The sequence below is a fragment of the Grampus griseus genome, assembly GCF_964374135.1.
Source record: "Grampus griseus genome assembly, chromosome: 11".
NCBI lineage: Eukaryota > Metazoa > Chordata > Mammalia > Artiodactyla > Delphinidae > Grampus > Grampus griseus.
Genome location: NC_139005.1, coordinates 17,708,244 through 17,735,642, shown reverse-complemented (window position 1 = coordinate 17,735,642; position 27,399 = coordinate 17,708,244). Strand labels below are relative to the sequence as shown.

Here is a 27,399-nt window from a genome sequence, read left to right as displayed (position 1 = left end):
TTTTATGTTATCACTTTCTGAATATCCAATACACCTGACATACTTCCAGGTGTCTGCCTGTCCCAGTTAAAGGGGTATAATATCCCTATCCATTCAAAGTTTGACAAACTTTGTAAATAAAGCACACACAGAGTGAGTCAAACTAATCTTTGAAATAATCAAGCTCAAAACAATACAGCTATTTTTCGCTAATGAGTTATAAAAAATTAAAAGAAACGAAAAAAAAAAAATCCACAGGTCCTGCTTACTTCTGTTGTTCTTAAAGCAAAGACTTCCTGAATACAAAAGCTGAAATCTTCATGTACACTTTAGGTATAAAGACAAAATAAAATTTCCAATTTTTGCACTAGTATTAATCACACTATGGAAAAACACGTCTGGTGTGGTTTCTGAGGCATGTGCCGCCGAATATTTCAGAAGGTCCCAGCAGGACTGTGCTCTGCATGTCTGTCAAGAGTGGCTGCGATGGAGGAGGAGGAGGACTCAGCTCACCGGCTCCCACTGGCGCCATCAAAACGACAACTACTTACAGAGCTGCTTACTCTTGACGAGAAAGACCAGAAGACTGGCACAAAAGATTTTTTAAAGGTATAAAGAAGAAGCCACAAGAAGACGAGTAGAAGGGGCAGAGATGCAGCACAGTCAAGACCCGTACCCCTGGGTGGGCAACCCACAAACGGGAGGATAATTACAATTGCAGAGGTTCTCCACAGGAGAGAGGACAAGCCCCACAGCAGGATCCCTAGCCTGGGGACTCCTGCACTGGGAAGACATTTGGCTTTTTAAGGGCACACTTTCAGGAGAACCAGAGGGCTGTGGGAAACAGAGACTCCACGCTTAAAGGGCATATACAAAATCTCACACACTCTGGCATCCAGGGCAGAAGCAGTAATTTGAAAGGAGCCTGAGTCAGACCTACCCGTTGATCTTCAAGAGCCTCCTGGAGAGGCAGGAGGCAAATGGAGCCCACCCTGGGCTAAGAGACACCGGCAGCAGCCATTTTGGGGAGCTCACTCTACCAGGAGGACACTCGCCCTGGTAAGTGCCATTCTGGAACCCTCCCTCTAGCTTACTGGCACCAGGACCCAGGCCCGCCCTAGCAGGCCAAGTTTTAGGACCCCTTGGGTCCCTCAGGCAGTATCCAGGGATCTTGCCCCACCCACCAGCAAGCTGACACCAATTTCCAGGACATGCTGGACACCAAAGCCAGCTGTGCCAGGAACCAACTTTGCCCACTGGGGGTCTAATACCAACTCTGGGGAACCCCAGGGCCCTGCAGCCAGAAACGCTGGGACCTGGCTCCACCCAGCAGCAGACCAGCACTAGGCCCAGGACCCTCTGGGATCTGGGCCCTTTCCACCAGCAGGCCGACACTACATCCGGGACCTCTGGTCCCACAACCTGCTCCCCCAGACCCAGTTCTGCCCACCAGAAGGCCAGCACTAGCCCCCTTAACCCTGCTGCATGTTGTATATGAAAGTTGTTAAGAGAGTAAATCCTAAGGGTTCTCATCACAAGGAAAAATAATTTTTTCTATGTCTTTAATTGTTTATTTATGATGGATGTTCACTAAACTTACTGTAGTAAGCACTTCATAATGCATATAAGTCAAATCATTATGCTGTACACAAACTTACACAGTGCTGTATGTCAATTATATCTCAATAAAACTGGAAGAAAAGAAACATGTTTATATTATTTGGATTCTAAATATTGATTTACACATTTTTCTATATAGGAAATGAAATACCTTAGTCACTCTGAACCTGAAGTCCTACAAAAGCTGAGACTCCAGTAAATTAATTTTCAACATCATGAGACTTAAATAGTCACAGTAAACTAAAACCCAAACTTTTTCATACTCCAAGTATGTCCCAGTATAGATCTCTAGGCCCCTTCAGAACAGCCTTCCTTTGGACAGAAGGAATTTTTTTTAAAAGGTCTCTATTGTCAACTCACACTACGAAAAATGTACCCATTCATAGTAATCTTTATATTATGTTTACTGCCAAATAAACACTCCATATTTGTTTCTTGGTTCACCACTTCCCCACTTTTATAGGGGTTGATTATTTTTCTTCTTTTTTTTTTGAGTCAGCTGTAGGAAGGGAAGGAAATTTCTGTAGTGCCTTTTGAGAGTCAAATGAATTAATGCTTATTTTACTTAAATGCGAAGAGATAAACCAAACCAGATTTTATACACAAAAACCTTACAGTTATCTTTGAAACCCAATATATGAGCAAAGCAATGTAAAACATAATTTAAAATGTAAAAGTAATTTTACCTTTTATTAATATCTTCATCTGCAAATCCTGTGGGAATGAGAGAGAAATATTTTCCCATCTTTAGCCATAGGTTAGATTTGGGAATCCAGCCATTGTGTGCATGAATAGCATGGATTTTAGCAAGCTGACGTGCTATAAGCCTGTTTAAAAACAAAACAGCATAAAAAAGAAAGTGTTAAGAACCATACAGTTCATATCTACTCATAGGTAAACTAAAATAACTAGGGTGCCTTTATCTTATAACATGATTTATTTTTACCATATACAAGATTCAAAATAATATGGCAAGTCAACTCTCACAAGGAGAGGCAAACAAATGTTTAAAGCATAAGTAGGAAAAACACCTAAAATTAATACAGTAATTAAATATTGTGTCCAAAAGGGACTGAGTGTCTGGATATAGGCAGCCTATTTTGAATATACAATGTTTGTGACCAGCAGAACAATACACGACTATAAATGATTTCAAGGCACGTATTAGATATTAATCACTGATGCATTTAAATTACACTGAGTCATTTTAATTTTGAGCTTTTGAAGTCACTGAAGTTAAAGGGCAAAAGGTGCTAAAGTAAAAAGGTAAATGCGCAGATAAATAGGTTTTATGAGTTAATTTCTGTGTGTTAACAATACTCTGAATAAACGTTAGGATTTTATGATGTCAGAATCAATACTGATATAACAACAAAATAGTTTGAAGCTGTGTAGTATATTTGTGTCCACACCATCTTTGTATCTGCAGAACCTAGTACAGCAAATGCTAATGGAGGAATAAGCATACCAAATAGAAATAAGAACTAAATTACCACATAGTCCATAGAATAGTAGGTAGAAACATGACTTAACAATAATCTACAAATAAAAGAACTTCAAACTGGCAAATTTTCAAGATGCTAACAATCTAATGTAACGTTCCTCAAAGTACAGTCCTAGGACCTACAACATAGCACCACTTAGGAATTTCTAAGGTTCCACCTCGGATAATCTCTATGGGTAGGCCCCAGCACTGCATTTTAAACAAGATTTCCAGGTGATCCTAATTCACTGTATAATTTGAGAGGCACTAATATAATGCTCCAATTCTGCTTCTGAAGTCACTGAGGTTAAAGGGCAAAAGGGACTAAAGTAAAAAGGTAAGCGGGCAGATAAATAGGTTCAGTGAGTTAATTCCTATAACTGTGTTAACAAGGTCTCTGAACAAACATTAGCTTGGCTATGTACTAAAATCAATCTTTGGAAACTTAAAAAAAAAAAAGAAAGAAAGAAAATAATACAGAGGCCTGGGTATTACCCCGAGAAATTAATTGGTTTGGGGTGCAGCCAGGGCGTCAAGATATTTTAAAAGCTTCCCAGATGACTAATACACAAAAACCACTTAACTAAGTACACAGGGAATCTAGCATTGTAGTAATCCTTCACCAATCTGTGATTAAATAACACACTTTTATTGTATTTTTATACTACAGTGAATATTCTCATCTATCTAGTTTTATTATTTAATAAGAGTCCTGACTTTCCTTTGGAGAAACTTCCATCCCCCTCACTTTTAGTTCACTTTTGGTTCAGTCAGAGCTCATCTCAATCCTAACTCCCTATCCCACCGGCACCACTAACTTTAGGAGCAAAGAGATGACACAGACTTGCCCAGAGCATTCCATCCTTCAGGCCAGAGTGATCGGTTCAGGGCATATTACCCAAGCTAGGCCAAAAAGGTTTGATTCCAAGACTTTGGTTGAAGCTACTGACTTTGGTTGAGGCGATCAGAAAAGGAGGGACACACTCCCCACACTGCAAATTGATTAGATAAACCTGTAACTGCTAAGAATCATAATTGTCACTCCTTAGAAAAGTCTGCCAGAATAAAAAAGGTAACACAACAAAACAGACAGTGATATTCCTAATGGCACTATTAGAGCCCCTGGATCCACTCATGCTTGAACTTAGTATTCTCAGATATATGAATCGACAAATTCCTCCTTCTTTGAGTCAGTCTGAATTTTCAAATTATTATTCTCAATAAGTCCTAATGCATCTCAGAAGTGTTTAGGCATTACTGCAAGTGAGTTTCAGTTCTACTACAAGAAATATTTGATGTTTTGTTTGAAAGGACACAGCATTAAAGAACCAATAGACTGACTAATATTCTTCATCTTTCAGTTTGGATGACTGTAATTCAGCTGACCACATCTCATTTGATGTTTGATGATCTAAAAAATATTTCACAGTAGGGGAAAATGCCCAATGCCTATTAGGAGCAGAAAATTGCTATTGGTCTGACGGTACTTGATGCAACGAAAAGAGGTCTATAGGACATAGCCCTTGCAAATCTTTGATACCCAAAGCTGTAACTGAATTAGCTGTTACCCTACTGATTCTCTCATGTACCCAGGTACAGAAACTGGTGAGTTTCTCTTGTCTTCAGAGTACCACTGGATTTTATTACTGAATTTAAAATAAGTAATAAAATATTTGTAATGCTGTTCTTTAACCCACCTAAATTTTTAAAGAGAAACCTGCTTATATTGTTATTCTGAAGCTTAAAGTTTACATGTAGATCACATTCAGCAAGCTCCTCAGCCTAAAACTGCTGCCAAGTGTAGTGTCTGATGCATTCAATATTTTCTCCTTGTTTTCTACCGTGGAAAATAAGTATGATGAGGTTTCACTGTAATTGAGTAAAATTTGCTTTCGGCCTTTATTTTGATGATTAAGTTAGGATTCTATGGATGCTGAAGTTATGTGAAAGGAGAGACATAGATATATCTGAGAATATCTTTCACCTTTAAGGCACTGCATTCTTGTCTAAAATGGAAAATTTGGCGGATTTGAGAATAAAATATAATTGAGTATGCAACCATGTGAAGAATAAATCTTATTTTGGGGGGAAAAAAAGAATCCTAATGCATTACCAAAATATTAAAATCTGTGATCTTTTTAGGTATGTGTGTTTTGGTCCATACCTCTGAAATTACCAAATAAACATTTTTATATAAATTAAATAATTATTGCTTAAATGATCTTCCCCAAGACCATATACTCTACAAGAATATAGGAAAAAAATCTATTTTCATATCAACCTCTCATACAGTATTTGCATAAAAAGCTAGGCCCAAATGAACATGTAGTACTTTAAGCATCAGGAACCTTCATGATAATAAAAGTGATAATAAAATCAAAACAAAGGAGAGTACAAATATACACATATATACATGCAAACACACATATACATACATAGATGTGTATGTGTGTGTGACACATATCTATTTGAAGCCACTAAAACCTGGTTTTAAAACTTTAAGGCGGGGAATTGGAACAAAAGGCCTGAAGAAAGGTAATCCATGTTACATAAAACTCAAGGGGCAATCTATATCAACAGAACATTATGACCTAGAAATGTTTACTCAACAAATGAGACCAGTGATTCAGAAGAAGGGTCACATATTAGAACAGGTATTTAATACCAGAAAATTTTATTTGCTGTTTTAAAAATAAATAATAATGCCTATTTTTTATAGTTTTACCCCAGAGTTTGTATGAGACCCTGATTTGCAAAACACAAAATGTAGTCTCAGAAGTTGTCCAAATATAAGTTATTTAGCTAGGAGTGACTGGAATGACAATTCTAAGGTAAATACTTCAAAATGGCCACAACTCCAAGGGGTTCTTACACGTTAATGGAATCTGTTGAACATGAATAGCTGCTACAAGAAAAAGCACCTACTAATTTTGATTGTCTTGACTCTTTTGGCAGAAAGGTGGCTAAGTGGAGCTGAGCCAGGATTTGAACTGATCATATGATGCAAAGGCCAAGGCCTTTCCACTATAACATACTGCAGTAACACTGCACAGAATTAGTTGGGTTTTCTTCTGACTTTTCCCTTGTATTTTAAGTCTAAACTTAAGCAAATCATTTCATTTCTCTGAGTCTCAGATTTCTTACAAGGAAAATCAAATTACTGGCGTAATCTTAAAGCTCTCCTTCAAATCTGACGTGATATGCCCCTGAATACCAGAAAAAAATTTACATAAACATTTACTCAATTTGGAGATTTAAGTTCAATAATGACAACAGGAATTTCACATTCATATTCATATACAAAGATCCTGTAGACTAACTTCCCATTTCATACCAATTTCCTACTAGGTTTAATAGAAATGTTAAATATATATAAACTATGGAGTGAAAGGCAAATTTTCCAAATTTGATTTTTATCAAAAATTATCAAATATATTCTCCTTTGAACAAATTTCTGAAATTACAAGTGAAATTATAAAAATTATTTTATATGCAATTTTAAAAACATTTCTGCATAATGTGATATAAACCTACTCAAATGGAAAACAAACTAAATTATTAACAACCACCATACAATAGCAAAATTAATATTTGCAAAAAAACTATACCGAAACTTAAGAGCTAATGATTAATATCTTCTAAAGTAAACTATAGATATTTACCTTATCTACAGGTGCACTGTTAAAATAGAATTCGATTATATAAGGGACAAAGTTAATGTTAAATGATAACATCATGCTTACATAATAGGTAAAAATATATTCAGAAGAGTGTTTAAAATGTTTTGTAACATTTTCCTATGTAATTAAAAAAAATAGCAGCAAATAATAATAGTATAGTTGACATTGCTTTATCAATACTACTGATAAATACTATCACTAAGTTATCATACAAGGGGCAAAGACCATGCCTTATTCTTCTATCCTAGCATTCAGCACTAAAAGGAGGTACTTAACAGATATCTGATGAATAAGAATCATCATCTTGGCAACAGACTCAGGATACATTTAGAAACTTACCATAGGATTCTACCACTATTAGAGTTTTTCTCTGGTGGATTAAAATTTATCCTGGATTTTTAAAAATCTCATATAATAAGAACTGTGCCAAAATTAATGCCTAGCTACAGAAAAACAAAATGACCATCCATTTGAAATACTGCCTGTCCTTTAACAAGACATCTTGTATAATAAGCCTTTTTTGCAAAATCTAGGATTCAAGTCAATTTCTACAGGTCTCAGATCTACCAGTGTATCTTTTCTGTAGCAAAATTAACAAGGAAAGGAAGAAAATCTATTATACAAATATCCTCGTGGAAATAACAAGTATAGTTCAACTGCAAGCATAGCAGCTACATACTTAAAAACTAGGCTTTGCTAAGAGATTTTTAAAATTAAATAAGTCCTACTTACAAGTTCCATACTCATCTAAAATTTTTGATAAATTGGTGTTGAACAAAACACGCAATTTGTGAAGGATGGTTTTGTTAGGAAAATTTATGGTTTTTACTAGTAAATGAATTCACCGAAGTTGCAGAACACAAAATCAACACATAAAATACATTGCAGTTCTACATTATTGATGAACAATCCAAAAAGGAAATTAAGAAAACAATTCCATTTACAATAGCAACAAAAAGAATAAAATACTTAGGAATAAAGTTAACCAATGAGGTAAAAGATTTCTATACTTAAAACTACAAAATGTTCCTGAAAAAAATTAAATACAGAAATAAATTGAAAGACATTCCATGTTTGTGGACTGGAAGACTTAACATTGCTAAGATGTCAATACTACCCAAAGTGATCTTTAAATTCAATACAATCCCTATCAAAATCCCAACAGCATTTTTTGCATAAACAGAAAAAAATCCACCCTAAAATTCAAATGTAATTTTAAGGAACCCCAGATAGCTAAAACAAGCTGGAGAAAGAAGAATAAAGTTGGAAGTCTCACACTTCCTGATTTCAAAACTTATTACAAAGCTACAGTTATCAAAACAGAGCAGCACTTGCATAGCCTCAGACATACAGACAAATGGAATAGACAGCTCCAAAATAAACCCTCCAATTTATGATCAAATGATTTTCAATAAGGATGCCAAAACCATTCAATGGCAAAGGACAGTCTTTTCCACAGCTGGTGCTGGAAAAACAGGATATCCACGTAAAAGAAAGACGTTCCTTAATCCTTTCCTTAAATCATACATAAAAATTAACTCAAAGTGGATCAAAAATCTAAATGTAAGAGCTAAAAAAACTATAAAACCCTTAGAAGAAAACATAGGAGAAAAGCTTCATGACACAGAACTTGGTAACAATTTCTTGGATATGACACCAATAGCACAGACAATAAAAGTAAAAACAGATAAACTGGACTACATACATCAAAATTTAGAACTGTGCATCAACGGACAAAATCAACAGAGTGAAAAGGCAACCCATGGAATTAAGTATTTGAAGTCATATATGTGATAAGGAGTTAATATCCAGAATACATAAAGTACTCTTACATCTAGACAACAAAAAAAAAGTCCCATTAGAAAATTGGAAGAGGACTTGAAATGACATTTCCCCCAAGAAGATACACAAATGGCCGAGAAGCATAAGAAAAGACGCTAAACGTGACTAATCATTAGGGAAATAGAAATCAAAACCACAATGAGATACCACCTCCTTGCAATTAGGATGGCTACTATCAAAAAAACAAAATAATAAGTGTTGGCAAGGACTTGGAGAAACTGGAACCCTTGTGCACTGTTGGTGGGAATGTAAATTGGTGCAGCCACTATGGGAAACAGTAAGGCAGTTCCTAAAAATATTAAAAATAGAATGACCATATGATCCAGCAATTCCACTTCTGATTATATACCCAAAGGAATTGAAAACAGGGTCTCAAAAAGATATTTGCACACCCATGTTCATAACAGTATTATTCACAACAGTGAAAAAGTATCAACAGAAGTGACCCAAATGTCCATCCATGGATTAATGAGTAAACAAAACATGGCCTACATATAAAATGGAATATTACTCAGCCTTAAAAAGGAAGGAAATTCTGACACGCTACAACGTGGATGAACCCTGAAGACATTATGCTAAGTGAAATAAGCCAGTCACAAAAAGACAAAAAGGTATGATTCCACTTACATAAGGTACCTAGAGCAGTCAAATTCATGCAGACAGAAAGTAAGATCGTTGCCAAGGCTGGGGGTAGGGGAGAATGGGAAGTTGTTGTTCAATGGATATAAAATTTTAGTTTTGCAAGACGAAAAGAACTGTGGAGACTGGCTGCACAGCAATGTGAATGTACTTAACACTATGGAACTGTATACTTAAAAAATGATTAAGATGGGAAATTTTGTTATGTGTATTTTATCACAATTAAAAATAAAAAATGTTAACTAAATTAATTAAATGGTCATAAGAAAGAATACAGTTCTTAAAAAGAACTGTATTAGAGCAATTCAATTGTTTTCTATTAGTAAATTTTATGTACAACAGAGAAAAAACTAGGTAATAAAAAACTAAGATTTCTGATTTTCACTATCATAGATTGGTCCTTCTACCTAGTCTCAGTAAGATAAGGTTTTACTGCACTAACATCAAGGCAAATGCTACTTTAAATTCTATACTCAATAAAGCCAAATGTTTGAAAATCTCAAGGCTGCAGAGAATCTCCTCAAACACCCACTAATACTCACTAATTGCTCCTCTCTTGGAAGCTTTTTAAAAATTATAATAACAGGCATTTTTTTGAAACTGGAAAAAAAAAATCCCTAATCCTACCATCCCAACAGAATTTATTTCTTTTTTACAAACTCCCTTTGAGTTTTCACATAAGCAAATTATTTCCTTATTGTAGCCACAGTTCAACTAGTAAGCTGATATTTTTCCTCTTAGTCCTGCATCAGACATCTTGTATGTTTCAGACAATATGAGTTGTTATGACACAATCAAGCATATGACTTTCTTTTATGACTTACTATATAATGTCCTATTAATTTCCGAAAGACAACATTACCAATTTTACTTGCAACTCACAGTGTATCAGTTCCACTACAATACCCTCAGCACTGGAAGTTGGTGTTTTTTAGTTATGCTTCTTGATAAGTGAGCAATAACTCATTTTAAATTGCATTTCTCCCATTATGTCTGTTGCTGAGTGGCTTTAATTATACTTCAGCCAGTATTTCCAGCAAGAGGCAAGTTTTAGAGAAATACTTGATAAGAAAATTCCTAAACACCTTAATTTGAATTAAAAAAAATTTTGAAGGTCTCTGCAATACTTGATTGCTACACAAAAGTTCAAATTAAAAAGATCATGATAAACTTCCATAAGTTGAATTACTAGTTAAGCATTAGCTTGATGCTATTCGTCTTTACCTATCATCTCCCTCAGACTCCTCCATGCTCTGCCTCATCCTTTAAAATCCAATTCAAATGTTACCTCAGTTAAACACTGCCTAATTTCCCAACTATACCACAGTAAATTATTTGTACTTTTTTTGAAAACCTTTTCTGTTCCTCTGTGTATACTATTTACCTTATTTTTTCCCCAAGGTTATTGTCTGTCACAGACTGTAAATTACTAGTAGAGCAGCTGACTGAATCATTTTTCCTCCCCTAGACTACATTAAACATAAATACATTCCAATGCCTTTTATATTCAAAGTAGATACTCTTTATTATAATCATAATATAGGCAAGTAGCTATGTCTGAAGAAGCCAAAGCAAGAGAATACTGTGAACTTTGATCTATGGCTCAAGACCCTTTCAGGAAGTTTGTGAGGTTAAAACTATTTTCATAAAGTATTATTTACCTTTTTCACTCTCATTTTCTAACAAGTGTACAGTACAGTTTTGAGAAGCTACGTGAAGTGGTGTGATGATATCATCATGTTGACCGACAGCTAAAAGGACATGCACTTGATAATCTTTCATTCTAAAAACTTTGTGTTCTAATTTCTAACATAGTAAATGCTGATAAATATAATTCACATAAACAAAAGCTCTTTGGGTCCTCAATAACCTTTTAAGAGTTGTAAAAGGGTCCTGAGACCGAAATGTTTGAGCACTTTTGATTTAAACTATCAATGAACTTGCTGTTTTCAAATCAAGCCCAAAAGAAAATTTTAGCAATTTTAGAAAAATGATCAAGCATATGCAAGACATTATTCTTATAGAAAACATAATACTTTGAATTAAATAATTTTTAAGTTTAAAAAGTAACAAAGGCGTGTTAACAGAATTAAGACTCATAGTAAGCAAGAACTCTGAAGCTATGAGCAGCTGAGTAACGAAACCTAGTAATAAGAAATGTGTAATGCTTTGATTCAAGCACTACTTTAAAAAATTGAGAAGCCTTGACCTTCTGCAAAAGGCTAATCCAAAACCTCTCGCAGTCCTTTCTTTTGCAAAGAGTTAACTATGAGAATTCAGAAAAAAGGAATGTTTTTTCTTTAGCAAAAATAAAACAAAACCCGAACAAAAGAAAGTTTCTAAATTAACCAAATAGTTGCCTAAAGAAAGAAAAGGCAGTTTTAAAAAACATTTCCTTAGTGCACTTAATACTCTTATTTTTCAAAAGGACAAATTATTTAGGAAAAGAAATGTACCTGAAAATGGCAGGGTTGCAGACATGCTTTGGATCCAATGCTTCTCCCTGTATAAATTCATAGCACAGTCCATTATTGAAGGTACAGTAGAGTTGTGGTGCACAGCCGTGAGCCTGCAACACTCGGAAACTCTTCACTTCCTCATCTCGATCAACTAACAACTCAGTCTTATTGCCATAAATGCGCACCAGGACTACATCCTCCATTGTATTACCCACGTAACAGCCAATAAGTTTGTTTGTGATTCCATCTGTGAAAAGCTGCCCAAAAAAAAAGAAAAAATGGGGGAAAAACAATTATTTACTTTTAATGAAGGAATAGGAGATAACTTGAAAATCATTAAATACTAATTGAAAGAAAATATCTACTTAATATAACTTTTGAATACAATTTTGCCTAACATGTCTATAATTTTAATTGTAGATTTAAACAAAACAGAATACCACTGTTTACTATGTTGTGTTGTACAACAAACACGTTCTCTCTCCTATATCTAAATAGATTGGAAAGTCTCTGAAGACAGGGAAAGTGGCTCTCTTGCTAGCATAGTATATGATATAAAAAAGTCTTTAATAATGTTCATAAGTTTAAATATACAAATATAATATACCATAATTTATATTATGGTAAATCTCCAATTTATAAAAAACTCAACTTTAAATGTTATTTCCAAAGATTACTTAACATAATATGTATAAAAAATTGTTTTAAGTATTCGGGTTATAATAATTTAAACTTGAATGCTACAGCTAAAAAAAAAAAAAAAGAAGCACAACCTTAATTAGAGGAAGATAGAGATTTCTCAGGTATTTTCTAAAAGGGAGTTTGAGGACTCTTCAAGAGTCTTAAGTACTTAAAGTCCTTTTTAGATTTGAGTACAATGGTATATTAAAAAGTAAACAGATGATTAGCAATATTAGTTCTCTAAGTCTATTCAAAATTGTAGCTTTCATTTTCCTCTACACTACTTTGACACTAAAACTAATTTTCTATTTACCCAATTATAACTCAGAGCTTTTGGAGGCTCTCAGTGGAATAAAGGGATAAAAGGTAAAAGTGAAAGTAAGCATTAAGGACATTTTTCCAAAGACAACTGGGAAAGAACAGGAATAATGGACAAAGAATAAGTTTTAAATGTATACACATTAAACTAATGCCTGAGAAAGAAGGTAAACGTTTCTGTTTTGATAAGATTGTTGTAATGATAAATGACATCTGAAAAGGCTTTAGATCTTAAGCTGAAATTTGAAAGAAAATATTTATGTATCCTTATTCACCTTTGAATATCTATGTTTTTTGGGTATGCAGAGACATACAAACTTTGCTTTCCACGTAGATTTCAAAAAGATGGTATGTAGGGAGACACTGACAAGAAGCATATGTCCTTAAACTAAATTCCATCATTTTATTAAAATCTATGTTGAAAGCATGTTGTTTCCTATTAAAATGCCATAACAACTGACACATATTATTCTGTAACTCCTCCACATGTCATGTAGAGATGAAGTATTTCAATTATTGTAATGAAGTTTGAGAAGCTAACATTCTGAAATGCTTGTAATGAAAGACATTCTACACTCCTCAAAAGCCAGGAGTGAAATCTATGTTTTCTACATCCTCCTAACAAATAGTAAGGACTTAATACTTAAACACTAGCTTGTCTTCTTGATCTAGCTTATAACAAATTCATTCTTTCACTCTTGCCTATAATAATAAATTTCTTTAATTGTGCACGCTATATTGTACATTTATGTGTACATGCAGAAACGTACATACAAAGACATATGCACTTAAAAAGGCTAGAAATGGATAACATTACGGGATAAGATTATTGAATACTATATAGACATTTATAAGTATAACATAGAGTCACAACTCCAATGACACTAACCCTAACATACTCTGTTGCACAAAACAGCCACATATTTGCAATGAAATGATAGTCACAATAAACCCCTGGAGCAAAAAAATAAATATATGAATAACTTCATTTACAAAAGTAGTTTATGTATAAATAAGGATAAAAATGTCTGCAGAGATATCCATTAAAATATTAGGTAGTTTAAATCTTGTCTCCTGTTTTCTTATTTCTAAGTAGTTTAAACTTTTCTCGTTTGGCTTATATATGTTTTCTCACTTCTTTTTTTTTTCCCGTAATCAATCTAGTTTACATGTGAGAAAATTAAAATAGTGAGAAAAACGAAAGGGGCTAGGAACTGACATGGCACGTACAGCAAGGCCTGGAGATTCTGCTGAACATAAGCAATTTCATAGAACATCAATATCAGATGAGGCCACTCTGTGACCATAATGCATCAAGACAAAAACAAAGTCACTCTGTAATCATGTCTGAACAAAGACAAAATTATGCATTTTTTCCAAACCACAAAAATGACCAAGCACTCCCCTATTCTGGCTAATGTGAGGGACTGCCGTTCCTTTTCCAGGAACAGCTTTGGTCCTGCTTCATTCCTCCAGTCCTCTAGGTAAGATAAATTACCCACACAGTCGTAGACTTGCCCCACTTCCTTCCTGACAACACCCAAATCCAGAGGAAAGCCTTGCTTCCTTGAACCCTCTCCCAAATCACCAAATTCAAATCTTATACGAAGTCCTTTCTAACACCCACATATTGAGAGCCCCACCATTCCCCATGGAATAAGTCTTCCTTAAGGAAGGAGTAATAAACCCAATTTGTTCGGCTTATCCTAATGATCTCTTGATGGAGATTTCTGACTTTAAAGATGTATGGACAGTGCTTTTTGCTCTTGGATGGTTCCCACCTCATATATAAACCAACAATTAATTTAAGGTGCTTCAGCCTTCTGAAACACACATTTAAAAACATACTAGGCATATGCTAGGTATGTGTACTACACTAGATATATACTAGAAATATAAAATTCCACCTCAATGGAGGGGGGACAAAACTACTACAAATCTCATGGAGCTCCTTTTCACATGGTTTATCCTGCACTGTTTGTCAAGTATTTAAGATAATACCAGTTCAGAGGATGAGCTACAGAGCAACACTGCTTGACTATAAATTCTAGCTGTGTCATCTGTAAGCTGAGTGACTTTAGGCAAGTCACTTACCTGTATGTGCTTCATTCATCTCATGTTTAATATCAGCACATTAGAATCTGCTTTATAGGTTTTTATGAGAATGACTTAATATACACAAAAGCACAACAGTTCCTGACACAAACTAAGCTCTTATCAAATATGTAGATAACTACATATTTAAATTTGAACACAAGACAGAAAAATAATTCATGATGAGATCATAAAAGTTAATAATTAAGACAACATCTATGTTATAGATTAACCCTAGACTGTATGCTGCTGCACTGGTACCACCTAGCAAACCTTGAAAGCAAGACCCAAAGATGCAAACTATTCCCAAAGAACTACAAAAACTATCGAGTGCCTAACAAGGTAAAATTCACAATGTCTAATATCCAATTAAAGATTATTCGGCATGGGGAAATCCCTGGCGGTCCAGCAGTTAGGACTCTGCGCTCTCATTGCCAAGGGCGCAGTTTCAGTCCCTGCTCGGGGAACTAAGATCTCACAAGCTGGGTGAGGCGGCCAAAAAGAAAAAGATTATCAGGCATGCAAAAAGGGCAGAAAAATACAACCCACAATGGGGAGTGAGAGGGGGGTCAATTAATTGAAACCAACCAGAACTGACACAGATGTTAGAATTAGCAGGTGTTAAAACTGTATTCCAAGAAAAAAGTGTGTTGTATTCTTACAACAAAAAATTAAGCAGAGTCACTGAAGACATAAAAAAGACCCAAATTAAACTTCTCAAGATGTCTGAAGGGAAAACACACTTAGATGGGATTTAACACTAGGTTAGGTAGTAGAAAAAACAATTTAGCAAATTTGAAGACATAGGAATAGAAACTATGCAAAACAAAATACAGAGGGAAACATGAATTATCAAAGAGAGAGAGAGAAGAGCATCCATTAGCTGAGAGACTACATATAAAATTTGAGTCCTCAAAGAAACGGAAAAAGAGAACAGAAACATTTCTAAAGAAATGACAGTCAAAAGTTTTCCAAATTTGATGAAAACCTATAAACTCAAGATCCAAGAAGCTCAACAAGCCCAAGCCAAAGAAACATGAAGAAATCTACACCAAGGCACCTCATAATAAAACTGCTTAAAACCAGAGATAAATCATTTAATGGTACCAATTCATTTTAATCTTCCATTCACTCAGGCACATTTCAGTCACCTTGACCCCTCCCTCTCCATCCCCCACATAAAATGTTTTCTTCCTAGGTAATTCTTAAATCCACTCCTGTTTCTCCATCCCCTTGTCAATCTCCTATCTGCAGTATTTTAATAACCTCATTGGTCTCTCTTACGCCAGTTTAACCACCTTCCCACCTTCCAAAAAAATTCACTCACTAACTGCCACCAAAATAATCCATCTAAAATACAAACATGAACACGATGACTGGCAATCTTCAACTGACTCCACACTGTTTAGAGGATAAAGTTTAAGTTCCTTAGGGTGTACAAGTTCCATAATACCTCCCAAGTTATCTAGTGATCTACCAGACAAATTCACCCTTCTTTTCCTTCGCCTCACTAACTTCTAACTTCCTTCAAAATTCCAACACAGGAGTTATAACCTCCAGGAGACAATTCCTAAACTCAGATAAGACATAAATACTTCTCAGTGCTTGCTAGTGACCTATATATAGCATTACTAAAATGCACTGTAGGAACTTCCCTGGCGGTCCTGTGGTTAAGACTCCACAGTCCTAATGCAGGGGGCACAGGTTCAATCCCTGGTCGAGAAACTAAGATCCCACATGTTGCACAGCACAGCCAAAAACAAAAACAATGTACTGTAATTTCTTAATTATATTTGCCACTCCATATTTACTGTGAGTTCCTCTGAGATTTGGAACACACAGAAAGAAGAAAAAATAAAGGTGAAAAACAGGAATATAAAAGATGTGTCAAAGAGGAAAAAAAAGTATGATGGTACAGTGAAAAACTCAACCATATAAGTAGTTACATTAAATGTAAAAGAACTAAATAATCCAATTAAAAAACTAAGTATGGGGCTTCCCTGGTGGCACAGTGGTTGAGAGCCCGCCTGCCGATGCAGGGGACACGGGTTCGTGCCCTGATCCGGGAAGATCCCACATGCCGCAGAGCGGCTGGGCCCGTGGGCCATGGCCGCTGAGCCTGTGCATCTGGAGCCTTTGCTCCACAAGGGGAGAGACCACAGCAGTGAGAGGCCCGCGTACCGCAAGAAAAAAAGAAAAGTTACAGAAGAAGGAGCAAAGCAAAAATCTACGACACCAAATAAATGAAGATGAAATAAGCAAGCTACCTGAAAAAAATTCAGAGTAATGGTAGTAAAGATGATCCAAAATCTCGGAAATAAAATGGAGAAAATAAAACATTTAACAAGGATCTAGGAGAACTGAAGAGCAAAGAAACAGTGATGAACAACATAATAACTGAAATTAAAAATACTCTAGAAAGAATCAATAGCAGAATTACTTGAGGCAGAGGAACAGATAAGTGAGCTGGATGATAAAATGATGGAGATAACTGCCAGGGAGCAGAATAAAGAAAAAAGAACAGAAAGAATTGAGGACAGTCTCAGAGACATCTGGGACAATATTAAACGGACCAACATTCAAATTATAGGGGTCCCATAAGAAGAAGATAAAAAGAAAGGGTCTGAGAAAATATTTGAAGAGATTATAGTCAAAAACATCCCTAACATGGGAAAGGAAATAGTCAATCAAGTCCAGGAAGCACAGAGAGTCCCATATAGGATAAATCCAAAGAGAAACATGCCGAGACACATATTAATCAAACTATCAAAAATTAAATACAAAGAAAAAATATTAAAAGCAGCAAGGGAAAAGTAACAAATAACATACAAGCGAATCCTCGTAATTTCTCTAAGCGGGAAACACAAAAGAAGAAAAAGACCCACAAAAACAAACCCAAATCAACTAAGAAAATGGTAATAGGAACGTATATATTGATAATCACCTTGAATGTAAATGGATTAAATGCTCCAACCAAAAGACACAGACTGGCTGAACGGATACAAAAACAAGACTCGTATATATGCCGTCTACAATAAACCCCCTTCAGACCTAGGGACACATACAGACTGAAAGTGAGAGGATGGAAAAAGATATTCCATGCAAATAGAAACCACAAGAAAGGTGGAGTAGCAATACTCATATCAGATAAAATAGACCTTAAAATAAAGACAGTTACAAGAGATAAAGAAGGACACTACATAATGATCAAGGGATCAATCCAAGAAGAAAACATAACAATTATAAATATTTATGCACCCAACATAGAAGCACCTCAATGTATAAGGCAAATGCTAACAGCCATAAAAGGAAAAATCGACAGTAACACAATAATAGTGGGGGACTCTAATACCTCACTACACACCAATAGAAAGATCATCCAGACAGAAAATAAATAAGGAAACACAAGCTTTAAATGACACAACAGACTAGATAGACTTAATTGATATTTTTAGGACATTCCACCCGAAGGAAGAAGTACACTTTCTTCTCAAGTGCACACAGTACATTCTCCAGAATAGATCACACCTTGGGTCACAAATCAAGCCTTGGAAAATGTAAGAAAACTGAAATCGTATCAAGCATCTTTTCTGAACACAATGCTATGAGATTAGAAATCAATTACAGGAAATAAACAGTAAAAGCCACAAACACACGGAGGCTAAACAGTGTGCTGCTAAATAACCAAGATCACTGAAGAAATCAGAGGAAATCAAAAAATACCTATAAACAAATAACAATGAAAACAAAACGATCTAATACCTATGGGACATAGCAAAAGCAGTTCCAAGAGGGAAGTTCACAACAATTCAAGCTCACTACAAAAAACAAGAAAAATCTCAAATAAACAATCTAACCTTACACCTAAAGCAAGTAGAAAAAGAAGAACAAACAAAACCCAAAGTTAGTAGAAGGAAAGAAACCACAAAGATCAGAGCAGAAATAAATGAAATGGAAACAAAGAAAACAATAGCAAAGAGCAATAAAACTAAAAGCTGGTTCCCTGAGAAGATAAACAAAATTGATAAACCTTTGGCCAGACTCATCAAGAAAAAAGGAGAGAGGACTCAAATCAATAAAATTAGAAATGAAAAAGGAGAGATTACAACTGACACCACAGAAATACAAAGGATCATAAGAGACTACTACAAGCAACTATATGCCAATAAAATGGACAACCCAAAAGAAATGATCGAATTCTTGGAAAAGTACAAACTTCCAAGACTGAACCAGGAGGAATTAGAAAATATAAACAGACCAATCACAGTTAATTAAATTGAAACTGTAATTTAAAATGTTCCAGCAAACATAAGTCCAGGACCAGATGGTTTCACAGGAGAATTTTATCAAACATTTAGAGAAGAGTTAACCCCATCCTTCTCAAACTCTTGCAAAAAAAAAAAAATTGCGGAGGAAAAAAAAAAAAAATTGTGGAGGGAGGAACACTCCCAAACTCCTTCTATGAGGCCATAATCACCCTGATATCAAAACCAGACAAAGATATCACACACACAAAAAAGATTACAGGCCAAAATCACTGATGAACATAGACGTAAAAATCCTCAACAAAATACTAGCAAACAGAATCCAACAACACATTTAAAGGATCATACACCATGATCAAGTGGGATTTATCCCAGGGATGTAAGGATTCCTCCACATATGCAAAACAATCAATGTGATACACCATATTAACAAATTAAAGAATAAAAACCATATGATCATCTCAATAGATGCAGAGAAAGCTTTTGACAAAATTCAACACCCATTTACGATAAAAACTCTCCAGAAAGTGGGTATAGAGGGAAGCTACCTCAAAATAATAAAAGTCATATATGACAAACCCACAGCAAACATCATTCTCAATGGTGAAACACTGAAAGCATTTCCTCTAAGATTAGGAACAAGACAAGGATGCCCACTCTTGCCACTGTTATTCAACATAGTATTGGAAGTCGTAGCCACAGCAATCAGAGAAGAAAAAGAAACAAAAGGAATACAAATGGGAAAAGAAGAATTAAAACTGTCACTGTTTGCAGATGACATGATACTATACATAGAAAATCCTAAAGATGCCACCTGAAAACTACTAGTACTAATCAATGAATTTTAAGGTTGCAGGATACAAAATTAATGCACAGAAATCTCTTGTATTCCTATACACTAACAATGAAAGATCAGAAAGAGAAATTAAGGAAACAATCCCATTTACCATCACAATAAAAAAGAATCAAATACCTAAGAATAAATCTACCTAAGGAAGCAAAAGACCTGTACTCAGAAAACTATAAAACATTGATGAAAGAAATCAAAAATAACATAAACAGACGGAGAGATATACCATGCTCCTGGATTGGAAGAATCAATATTGTGAAAATGACTCTACTACCCAAAGCAATCTGCAGATTCAATGCAATCCCTATCAAATTACCAATGGCAGTTTTCACAGAACTAGAACAAGAAATTTTACAATTTGTATGGAAACACAAAAGACCCCGAATAGCCAAAGCAACCTTAAGAAAGAAAAACATAGCTGGAGGAATCAGGCTCCCTGACTTCAGACTATACTACAAAGCTACAGTAATCAAGACAGTATGGTATTCGCACAAACACAGAAATATAGATCAATGGAAAAGGACAGAAAGCCCAGAGATAAACCCACACACATATGGTCACCTCATCTTTGACAAAGGAGGCAAGAATATACAATGGAGAAAAGACAGACTCTTCAGTAAGTGGTGCTGGAAAAAATGGACACCTACACATAAAAGAATGAAATTAAAACACCCCCTAACACCATACACAACAATAAACTCAAAGTGGATTAAGGACCTAAATGTAAGGCCAGACACTATAAAACTCTTAGAGGAAAACACAGGCAGAACAATCTATGACATAAATCCCAGCAAGATCCTTTTGATCCACCTCCTAGAGTAAGGGAAATAAAAACAAAAATAAACAAATGGGACCTAATGAAACTTAAAAGCTTTTGCACAGCAAAGGAAAGCATAAACAAGTGAAAAGACAACCCTCAGAATGGGAGAAAATATTTGCAAATGAAGCAACTGACAAAGGATTAATCTCCAAAATATACAAGAAGCTCATGTAGCTCAATATCAAAAAACAAACCCAATCCAAAAATGGGTGGAAGACCTAAATAGACGTTTCTCCAAAGAAGACACAGATGGCCAACAAATACATGAAAAGATGCTCAACATCACTAATCATTAGAGAAATGCAAATCAAAACTACAATGAGGTATCACCTCACACTGGTTAGAATGGCCATCATCAAAAAATCTACAAACAGGGCTTCCCGGGTGGTGCAGTGGTTGAGAGTCCGCTTGCCGATGCGGGGGACGCGGGTTCGTGCCCCGGTCCAGGATGATCCCGCGTGCCGCAGAGCCGCTGGGCCCGTAAGCCATGGCCACTGAGCCTGCGCGTCCGGATCCTGTGCTCCGCGGTGGGAGAGACCGCAGCAGTGAGAGGCCCGCGAACCGCAAAAAAAAAAAAAAAAAAAAAAAATCTACAAACAATAAATGCTGGAGAAGGTGTGGAGAAAAGGGAACCCTCCTGCACTGTTGGTGGGAATGTAAACTGATACAGCCACTATGGAGAACAGTATGGAGGTTCCTTAAGAAACTAAAAATAGAACTACCATATGACCCAGCAATCCCACTACTGGGCATACACCCTGAGAAAACCATAATTCAAAAATAGACATGTACCACAATATTCATTGCAGCAGTATTTATAATAGCCAGGACATGAAAACAACCTAGATGTCCATCAGCAGATGAATGGATAAAGAAGATGTGGCACATATATACAATAGAATATCAACCATAAAAAGGAACGAAATTGAGTTATTTGTAGTGGAGTGGATGGACCTAGAATCTGTCATACAGAGTGAAGTAAGTCAGAAAGAGAAAAACGAATTATCGTATGCTAACGCATATATATGGAATTTTAAAAAGTAGTACTGATGAACATAGTGGCAGGGCAGGAATAAAGAGGCAGACGTAGAGAACGGACTTGAGGGCATGGGTAGGGGAAGGGGAAGCTGGGATGAAGTGAGACAGTAGCACTGACATATACGCTGCCAAATGTAAGGCTAGTGGGAAGCTGCTGCATGGCACAGAGAGATCAGCTTGGTGCTTTGTGACGATAGAGGGATGGGATAGGGAGGGTGGGAGGAAGGCTCAAGAGGAAGGGGCTATGGGGATATATGCATACATATAGCTGATTCACTTTGTTGTACAGAAACTAACACAACACTGTAAAGCATTTATACTCCAATAAAGATGTGGGGGAAAAAAAGACATGACAACAACAGAAGTAGGAATAGGAAAGCAAAAAACAAAACTGTCATTATTTGCAGAAACAGAGAAAATGCACAAAGTATCTAAATTAAAAGAAATAATTAGAACGTGTGAAAAATTCAATGTATTAACATATCAATTGAATTTCTCTATACCAACAGCAAACCTTTTTTTAAAATGATATTCTTTAAATAATATCAGAAAGCATCAAATTTCTGGGGGGAAAATGACGTGAAAAATGCAAGATCTCTACATTGAAAACTTCAAAAGTTTGAGAGAAACTAAATAAATAAATGGGATATACCATATTTATAGATTCTAAGACTCAATATTGTTAATGAATTCACTTCTCCTCAAATATCTATAGATTCCACAAAAATATCAATCAAAATGTCATCTAGTTTCTTTTGAGGAAATTGAAAAGCTGAGTCTACAATTTACATGGCAATTTAAAAAGCCAAGAACAGTCAAGGCAATTTTAAAGAAGAAAAAAAAAAAAAGCTAGTGTCTCATACCAAGGATTATAGTAACTATACCATACCAAGACCTAGAAGCAAAACCTGAGAGTAGTCAAGACACTGTGATACTGGTACAATAATAGACAAAACAGACTAAAGGAACAGAATTCATAAAGAGACCCACATACAGTGCCACCTGGTTTATGACAAAGGTAACACTATAATGGTGGAAAAATGGTGGTTTCAGGAAACACTATAATGGGGAGAAAATGGTCTTTTCAATAAGTGATACTGGATCACTGGATACTGAGAGCCATTCGGAAGAAAAATGAGTCATGACCTCCTCCACCTTCACCATAAACAATTTCAGATCAAAATGTAAAATAGCAAAACAATAAAGTTTCTATAAAACATAGAGGAATATCTTCAGGACTTTGGCATAGGAAGAGATCAAGACACAAAACATGCTACCCATAAAGAAAATATTGAAAAACTGGTGTTAAGACTATCAAAAGACACTATTAAGAGTGAAAATACAAGCCACCAACTGGCAGAAAACATTTATAATACATTTCTTTAAAAAAAGGACTCGGGGGCTTACCTGGTGGCTCAGTGGTTGAGAGTCCGCCTGCCAATGCAGGGGACACAGGTTCGTGCCCCAGTCTGGGAAGATCCCAACATGCCGCGGAGCAGCTGGGTCCGTGAGCCATGGCCGCTGAGCCTGCGCGTCCGCACCCTGTGCTCCACAGCGGGAGAGGCCACAACTGTGAGAGGCACGCGTACCGCAAAAAAAAAAAAAAAAAAAAAAAAAAGGGACTCGGGAATTCCCTGGCGGCCCAGTGGTTAGGACTCCGCGCTTCCACGGCTGGGGAGCCTGGGTTCAATCCTTACTAAGATACTGCAAAGCCGTGCAGCGTGGCCAAAAAAAATTAAAAAGAACTCAAATATAGAATATGTAAAGAACATCTACAAATCATTAGGAAAAAAATAATCCAGGAGAAAAATTAGCCAAAAAAACTTGAACAGGCATCTCAAAATAGAAGACATTCAAATATCCGACCCACAGAAAAAAGATGCACTAGTTATTAAGAGAATGCAAATCAAACCCATAATAAGATACCCTTAATGCCTACCCGAATGATAACTATGAAGACAGATAATAACAATTGTTGGTAAAAATGCAGCACCCCTGAAACACTCATACAGTATTGCCATTAGGGGTATAAATTGACACAACCACTTTGGAAAACTTAAAGTATCTACTAAAGCTAAAAATACATACCAGATGACCCAGCAAGTCTACTTCTAAGTATCCGCCTAACAGAAACAGATATTCACACTCATCAAAAAACATACAGCTATGTTCACAGCAGCATAATTTGTAATAGCCAAAAACCGAAAACAACCCAAGTGTCCACCAACAGAAGATAAATAAACTGAGGTATATTCTTACAATGAGAATAAGAAAGAACTAACTATATATACAGAAATAAATCTCATAACTTTAGCATATGCCACCCCCCCAAAAAAAAGTATATACCATACGATTCCATTAAAAAAAATTCATAGAGAGGAAAGCTACGATATAAAATCAGGATAGGAGTAACACTTGCTTGGGGAGAGTTGATGGATAGTGACTCCAAAAGAGTGTAAGAGAGGATTCTGGGGTACCATTTCCCAAATCTGTTTCCTGACTTGGATACTTATTACATGGGTGTGGTTGCTTTGTAGGAAAATTCATCAGGTTCTACATTTAAGATTTGTGCACTTTTTATTATGTATATCACACATCAACAACAAATTTAACTAGAAAAGAGTTAATGTAATATTCAGATCAGAAAAAATGTACTGCCAATTAATCTTTTGATTACCTTCAACTCACAGTAACCCTAGAGAAAATTTCCTAAAACGATAAGGTTTTTAAAACTGAAAATAAATGCATAGGTACTTTAGTACTTTGGTTTAAATTTAATTAATTTTAATTTACTATCTTAAAGAGGAGATACAGATATACATACAGATACATATCCTCTCATATATATATAAAATAAAATAAAATTTCTTTCATGTATTACATTTTCAACAGAGATGATATCACCACCAAAGGAGCAAAAGTTGGTTACTGAGGGAAGAAAAAAATCTAGAGATGTTACAATGGTTTGTGGCTCTCTAAAGCTCGACCCTACCTGCAAAATCCTATTCTTTAGTATTTAATTTCTCCTGTTAGGTAAAAATTAACATAATTTAACCTTCTCTTCAGAGAGTAATTACTAAAACGTTGAGAAAGAGTGGAACATAGAACACAGAGATATTCAATAAATGTTTGCTTTTATATATATAGACTGAATGATCGATTTGTAGAATGAAAAAACTATGACCTAGGTAAGTTCTCATATTTTTCCAAAGTCATACAATGGCAAAACAGGATAAAAACCTGATGTCATGACTCTTAATCTGTTTCAGGGATACACCCTCAAGTTTATGGGTTCGCTAGCATGACCCTAGACTCACTGTAACATTGTTAAGTATTATCTGAAAAACGAATAAGGAAGGGGCAGTGGATGATCAATCCCTGATGCCTAGGTGTTTGCCAGATTCCCCACAGTATGAAACAGCAGGCATGCTGTCATCTATTACAAGAGGTAAAAGTAAGTGAAACCTAAAAATGATAGCTCCAACCCCAGAACAGCTGTCCCTGAATCCACAATAAAGTGCAAAATAATGAGAAATTGGCTAAATGTGTGATTCCTTGGCTACTGTTAGCCATACTACCTACGACAGAAAGATAAAGACCGTTTTAGGGTAGATCTTGATGTTGCACCAACCCGGGTTCCAGATGGTCCGATACAACATCAGGCTGCTAAGCACAGAACTGTCACAAAAGAGTTCGTGCTCCACAGCAGATAACTCTTCTTTGACCTCTGTAACTCATCCTCTGTTTACCAAAATGATTCAGGTGGGAAGGGCACAAAATAAGGAAACTACTGAAACCTGAGGATATAGTGTAAAGTTGTCTCATCATCAGAATGGTCAAGTTAGGAGCAATCTATGGTTTGAAGTCCATGGCATGTTTAGGCTAATGCAGGACCCACAGCTTACTACTGAACAGTCCTGAATGGCTGCAACTAACCCAAACATACAGCAACCTAATCCCAGCAAGACTGCTAGACTGGAAGAATGGATAGAAGTGGCTACTAAGTCAGTTTCCTGAGAAGGGGAATTGTGCGGTCCTTCCTCTGCATGCAAAGTGGATCGATCACTCCAGATGAAGTGGCTGATATACTGCATATGCAGGCCATACAAGACTGGCCTTACAGCGACCAGGATATTCAACCACTTAATATGCCCCACCCCTAGGTCATGGTGAATACCATGATAAAGGTTTCTCCTTCTACATGGGGCCCCCATGTAACTCTCCTGTTACCAGCATAAACTGTTCAGGATGCTGGATCTGATTTGCTGTCTCAAGCTTCCCTTTACAGGTCTTAGGGATGATAGTAAGAAAACTAAATTACAAGTAAGCAGAAAAGATAAGGGAGATGGCAAATGACTTGTCCCAATAGAGTGAAAGTTTTTCATGGTTATCAAAAAACTGGATGAATAAAGCAGACATTGATGGGGTTGAAGCAAAACTTTCTAATGAAGCATTATCAGATTGGATGGACTGATGGGACCTGCTAGTGGTCTCCCAGCATTGAGTGCCCCGAACAAATCCACCATATTTACTCTAGCTTGGGAGATTTTAAAAAGCCAGGGTACAAAGATGATATTAAGAGTCTGCCACCAATTTGGAAATAAGTAAACTGACTGTGAGGCCAAGATCTTGGCCCAACCCTCAGCAGCTGGGAACCCAAGGCCAAATTCACATAAGTGGGTAAAATGGCCTAGAGGTAGAGAAGAAACCTTTTGACAGGGAAGCCCAATGCACTGAATCCAAAACCTATGTGAGAGACTCTTAAAGGAGCAAGTTACCCTGCGAGGACATGAGGATGCCACTGTTGATGGTGAATATTTGTATGCAAAGTGGAGTGCTGGAACAGGTATTATGAGAGGTGGTTCTGTCTCCTTTGCCAGAATGTAATACTGAGATAAATATGTTCTATAGTAACACTTTCCCTATTTTAGTACTGTAACAGAAGACATAAATTCACCCTTCAGCCAGGACTAATTGACCATATCAATTAGGAACTTAAAGAATTGCCCAAACCTGCACAGGTTGCTCTTTGAAGCAATACAGAATACCCGGTGGACAAAAAGAAATTACAGTTTTAATGACACCTTAGAAGTTAAAGTGATTATCAGTGAACTTAAAGGTCATCTTGAGAAGCCCAAAACATAATCCAATACCTTCTTTCAGTACGTGACACTGCCCTGCAACTACAAACCCTGAGATGATAAAAATATTAAACTCTACCTTAGCTACTATGAAATTTCTTTAGTCCTTAAAGATGATTAAGATACCAAGCAGAGTTTCGATATTTATTTATGGTCTAAAATGACCGATTAACTACTGAATTCAAATGAATGAGCTTGCACAGGCCAATACAACGGGAAAGACAAGCTTCAATTATTCTTTAAGACAATGGCTACTGGACCAGCCCATAAGCCTAGAAAGATGGAATTAATGCATGTCAGTTAACGGTTTTGTGGAAGTAACTATTGGATTCCACCATCTTCGAAAATAACAAAATTAAAAGTAATGTAAAAACAAAACAAAATACCATTTTCATGTATCTAACCGGCAAAAATTTTTTTAATTTAATATCAGAGGTTGGACAAGGTATAGAGAAAAGGATACTTTCCAACACTGTTTTGAGAAGTATAA

At 35.9% G+C, this 27,399-nt stretch overlaps 1 protein-coding gene across 1 annotated transcript in view; it reads right to left on the bottom strand.

Annotated features, from left to right (window-relative positions):
• ETNK1 (ethanolamine kinase 1) overlaps positions 1 to 27,399 on the bottom strand; it is a 68,754-nt gene that overhangs the window by 33,102 nt on the left and 8,253 nt on the right. The window contains exons 2-3 of the mRNA XM_082665007.1: positions 11,700 to 11,959; positions 2,286 to 2,426 (exon numbers count right to left, since the gene is read on the bottom strand). Coding sequence (XP_082521133.1) covers positions 2,286 to 2,426; positions 11,700 to 11,959 — 401 coding nt within the window. The remainder of the gene's footprint in view (positions 1 to 2,285; positions 2,427 to 11,699; positions 11,960 to 27,399) is intronic.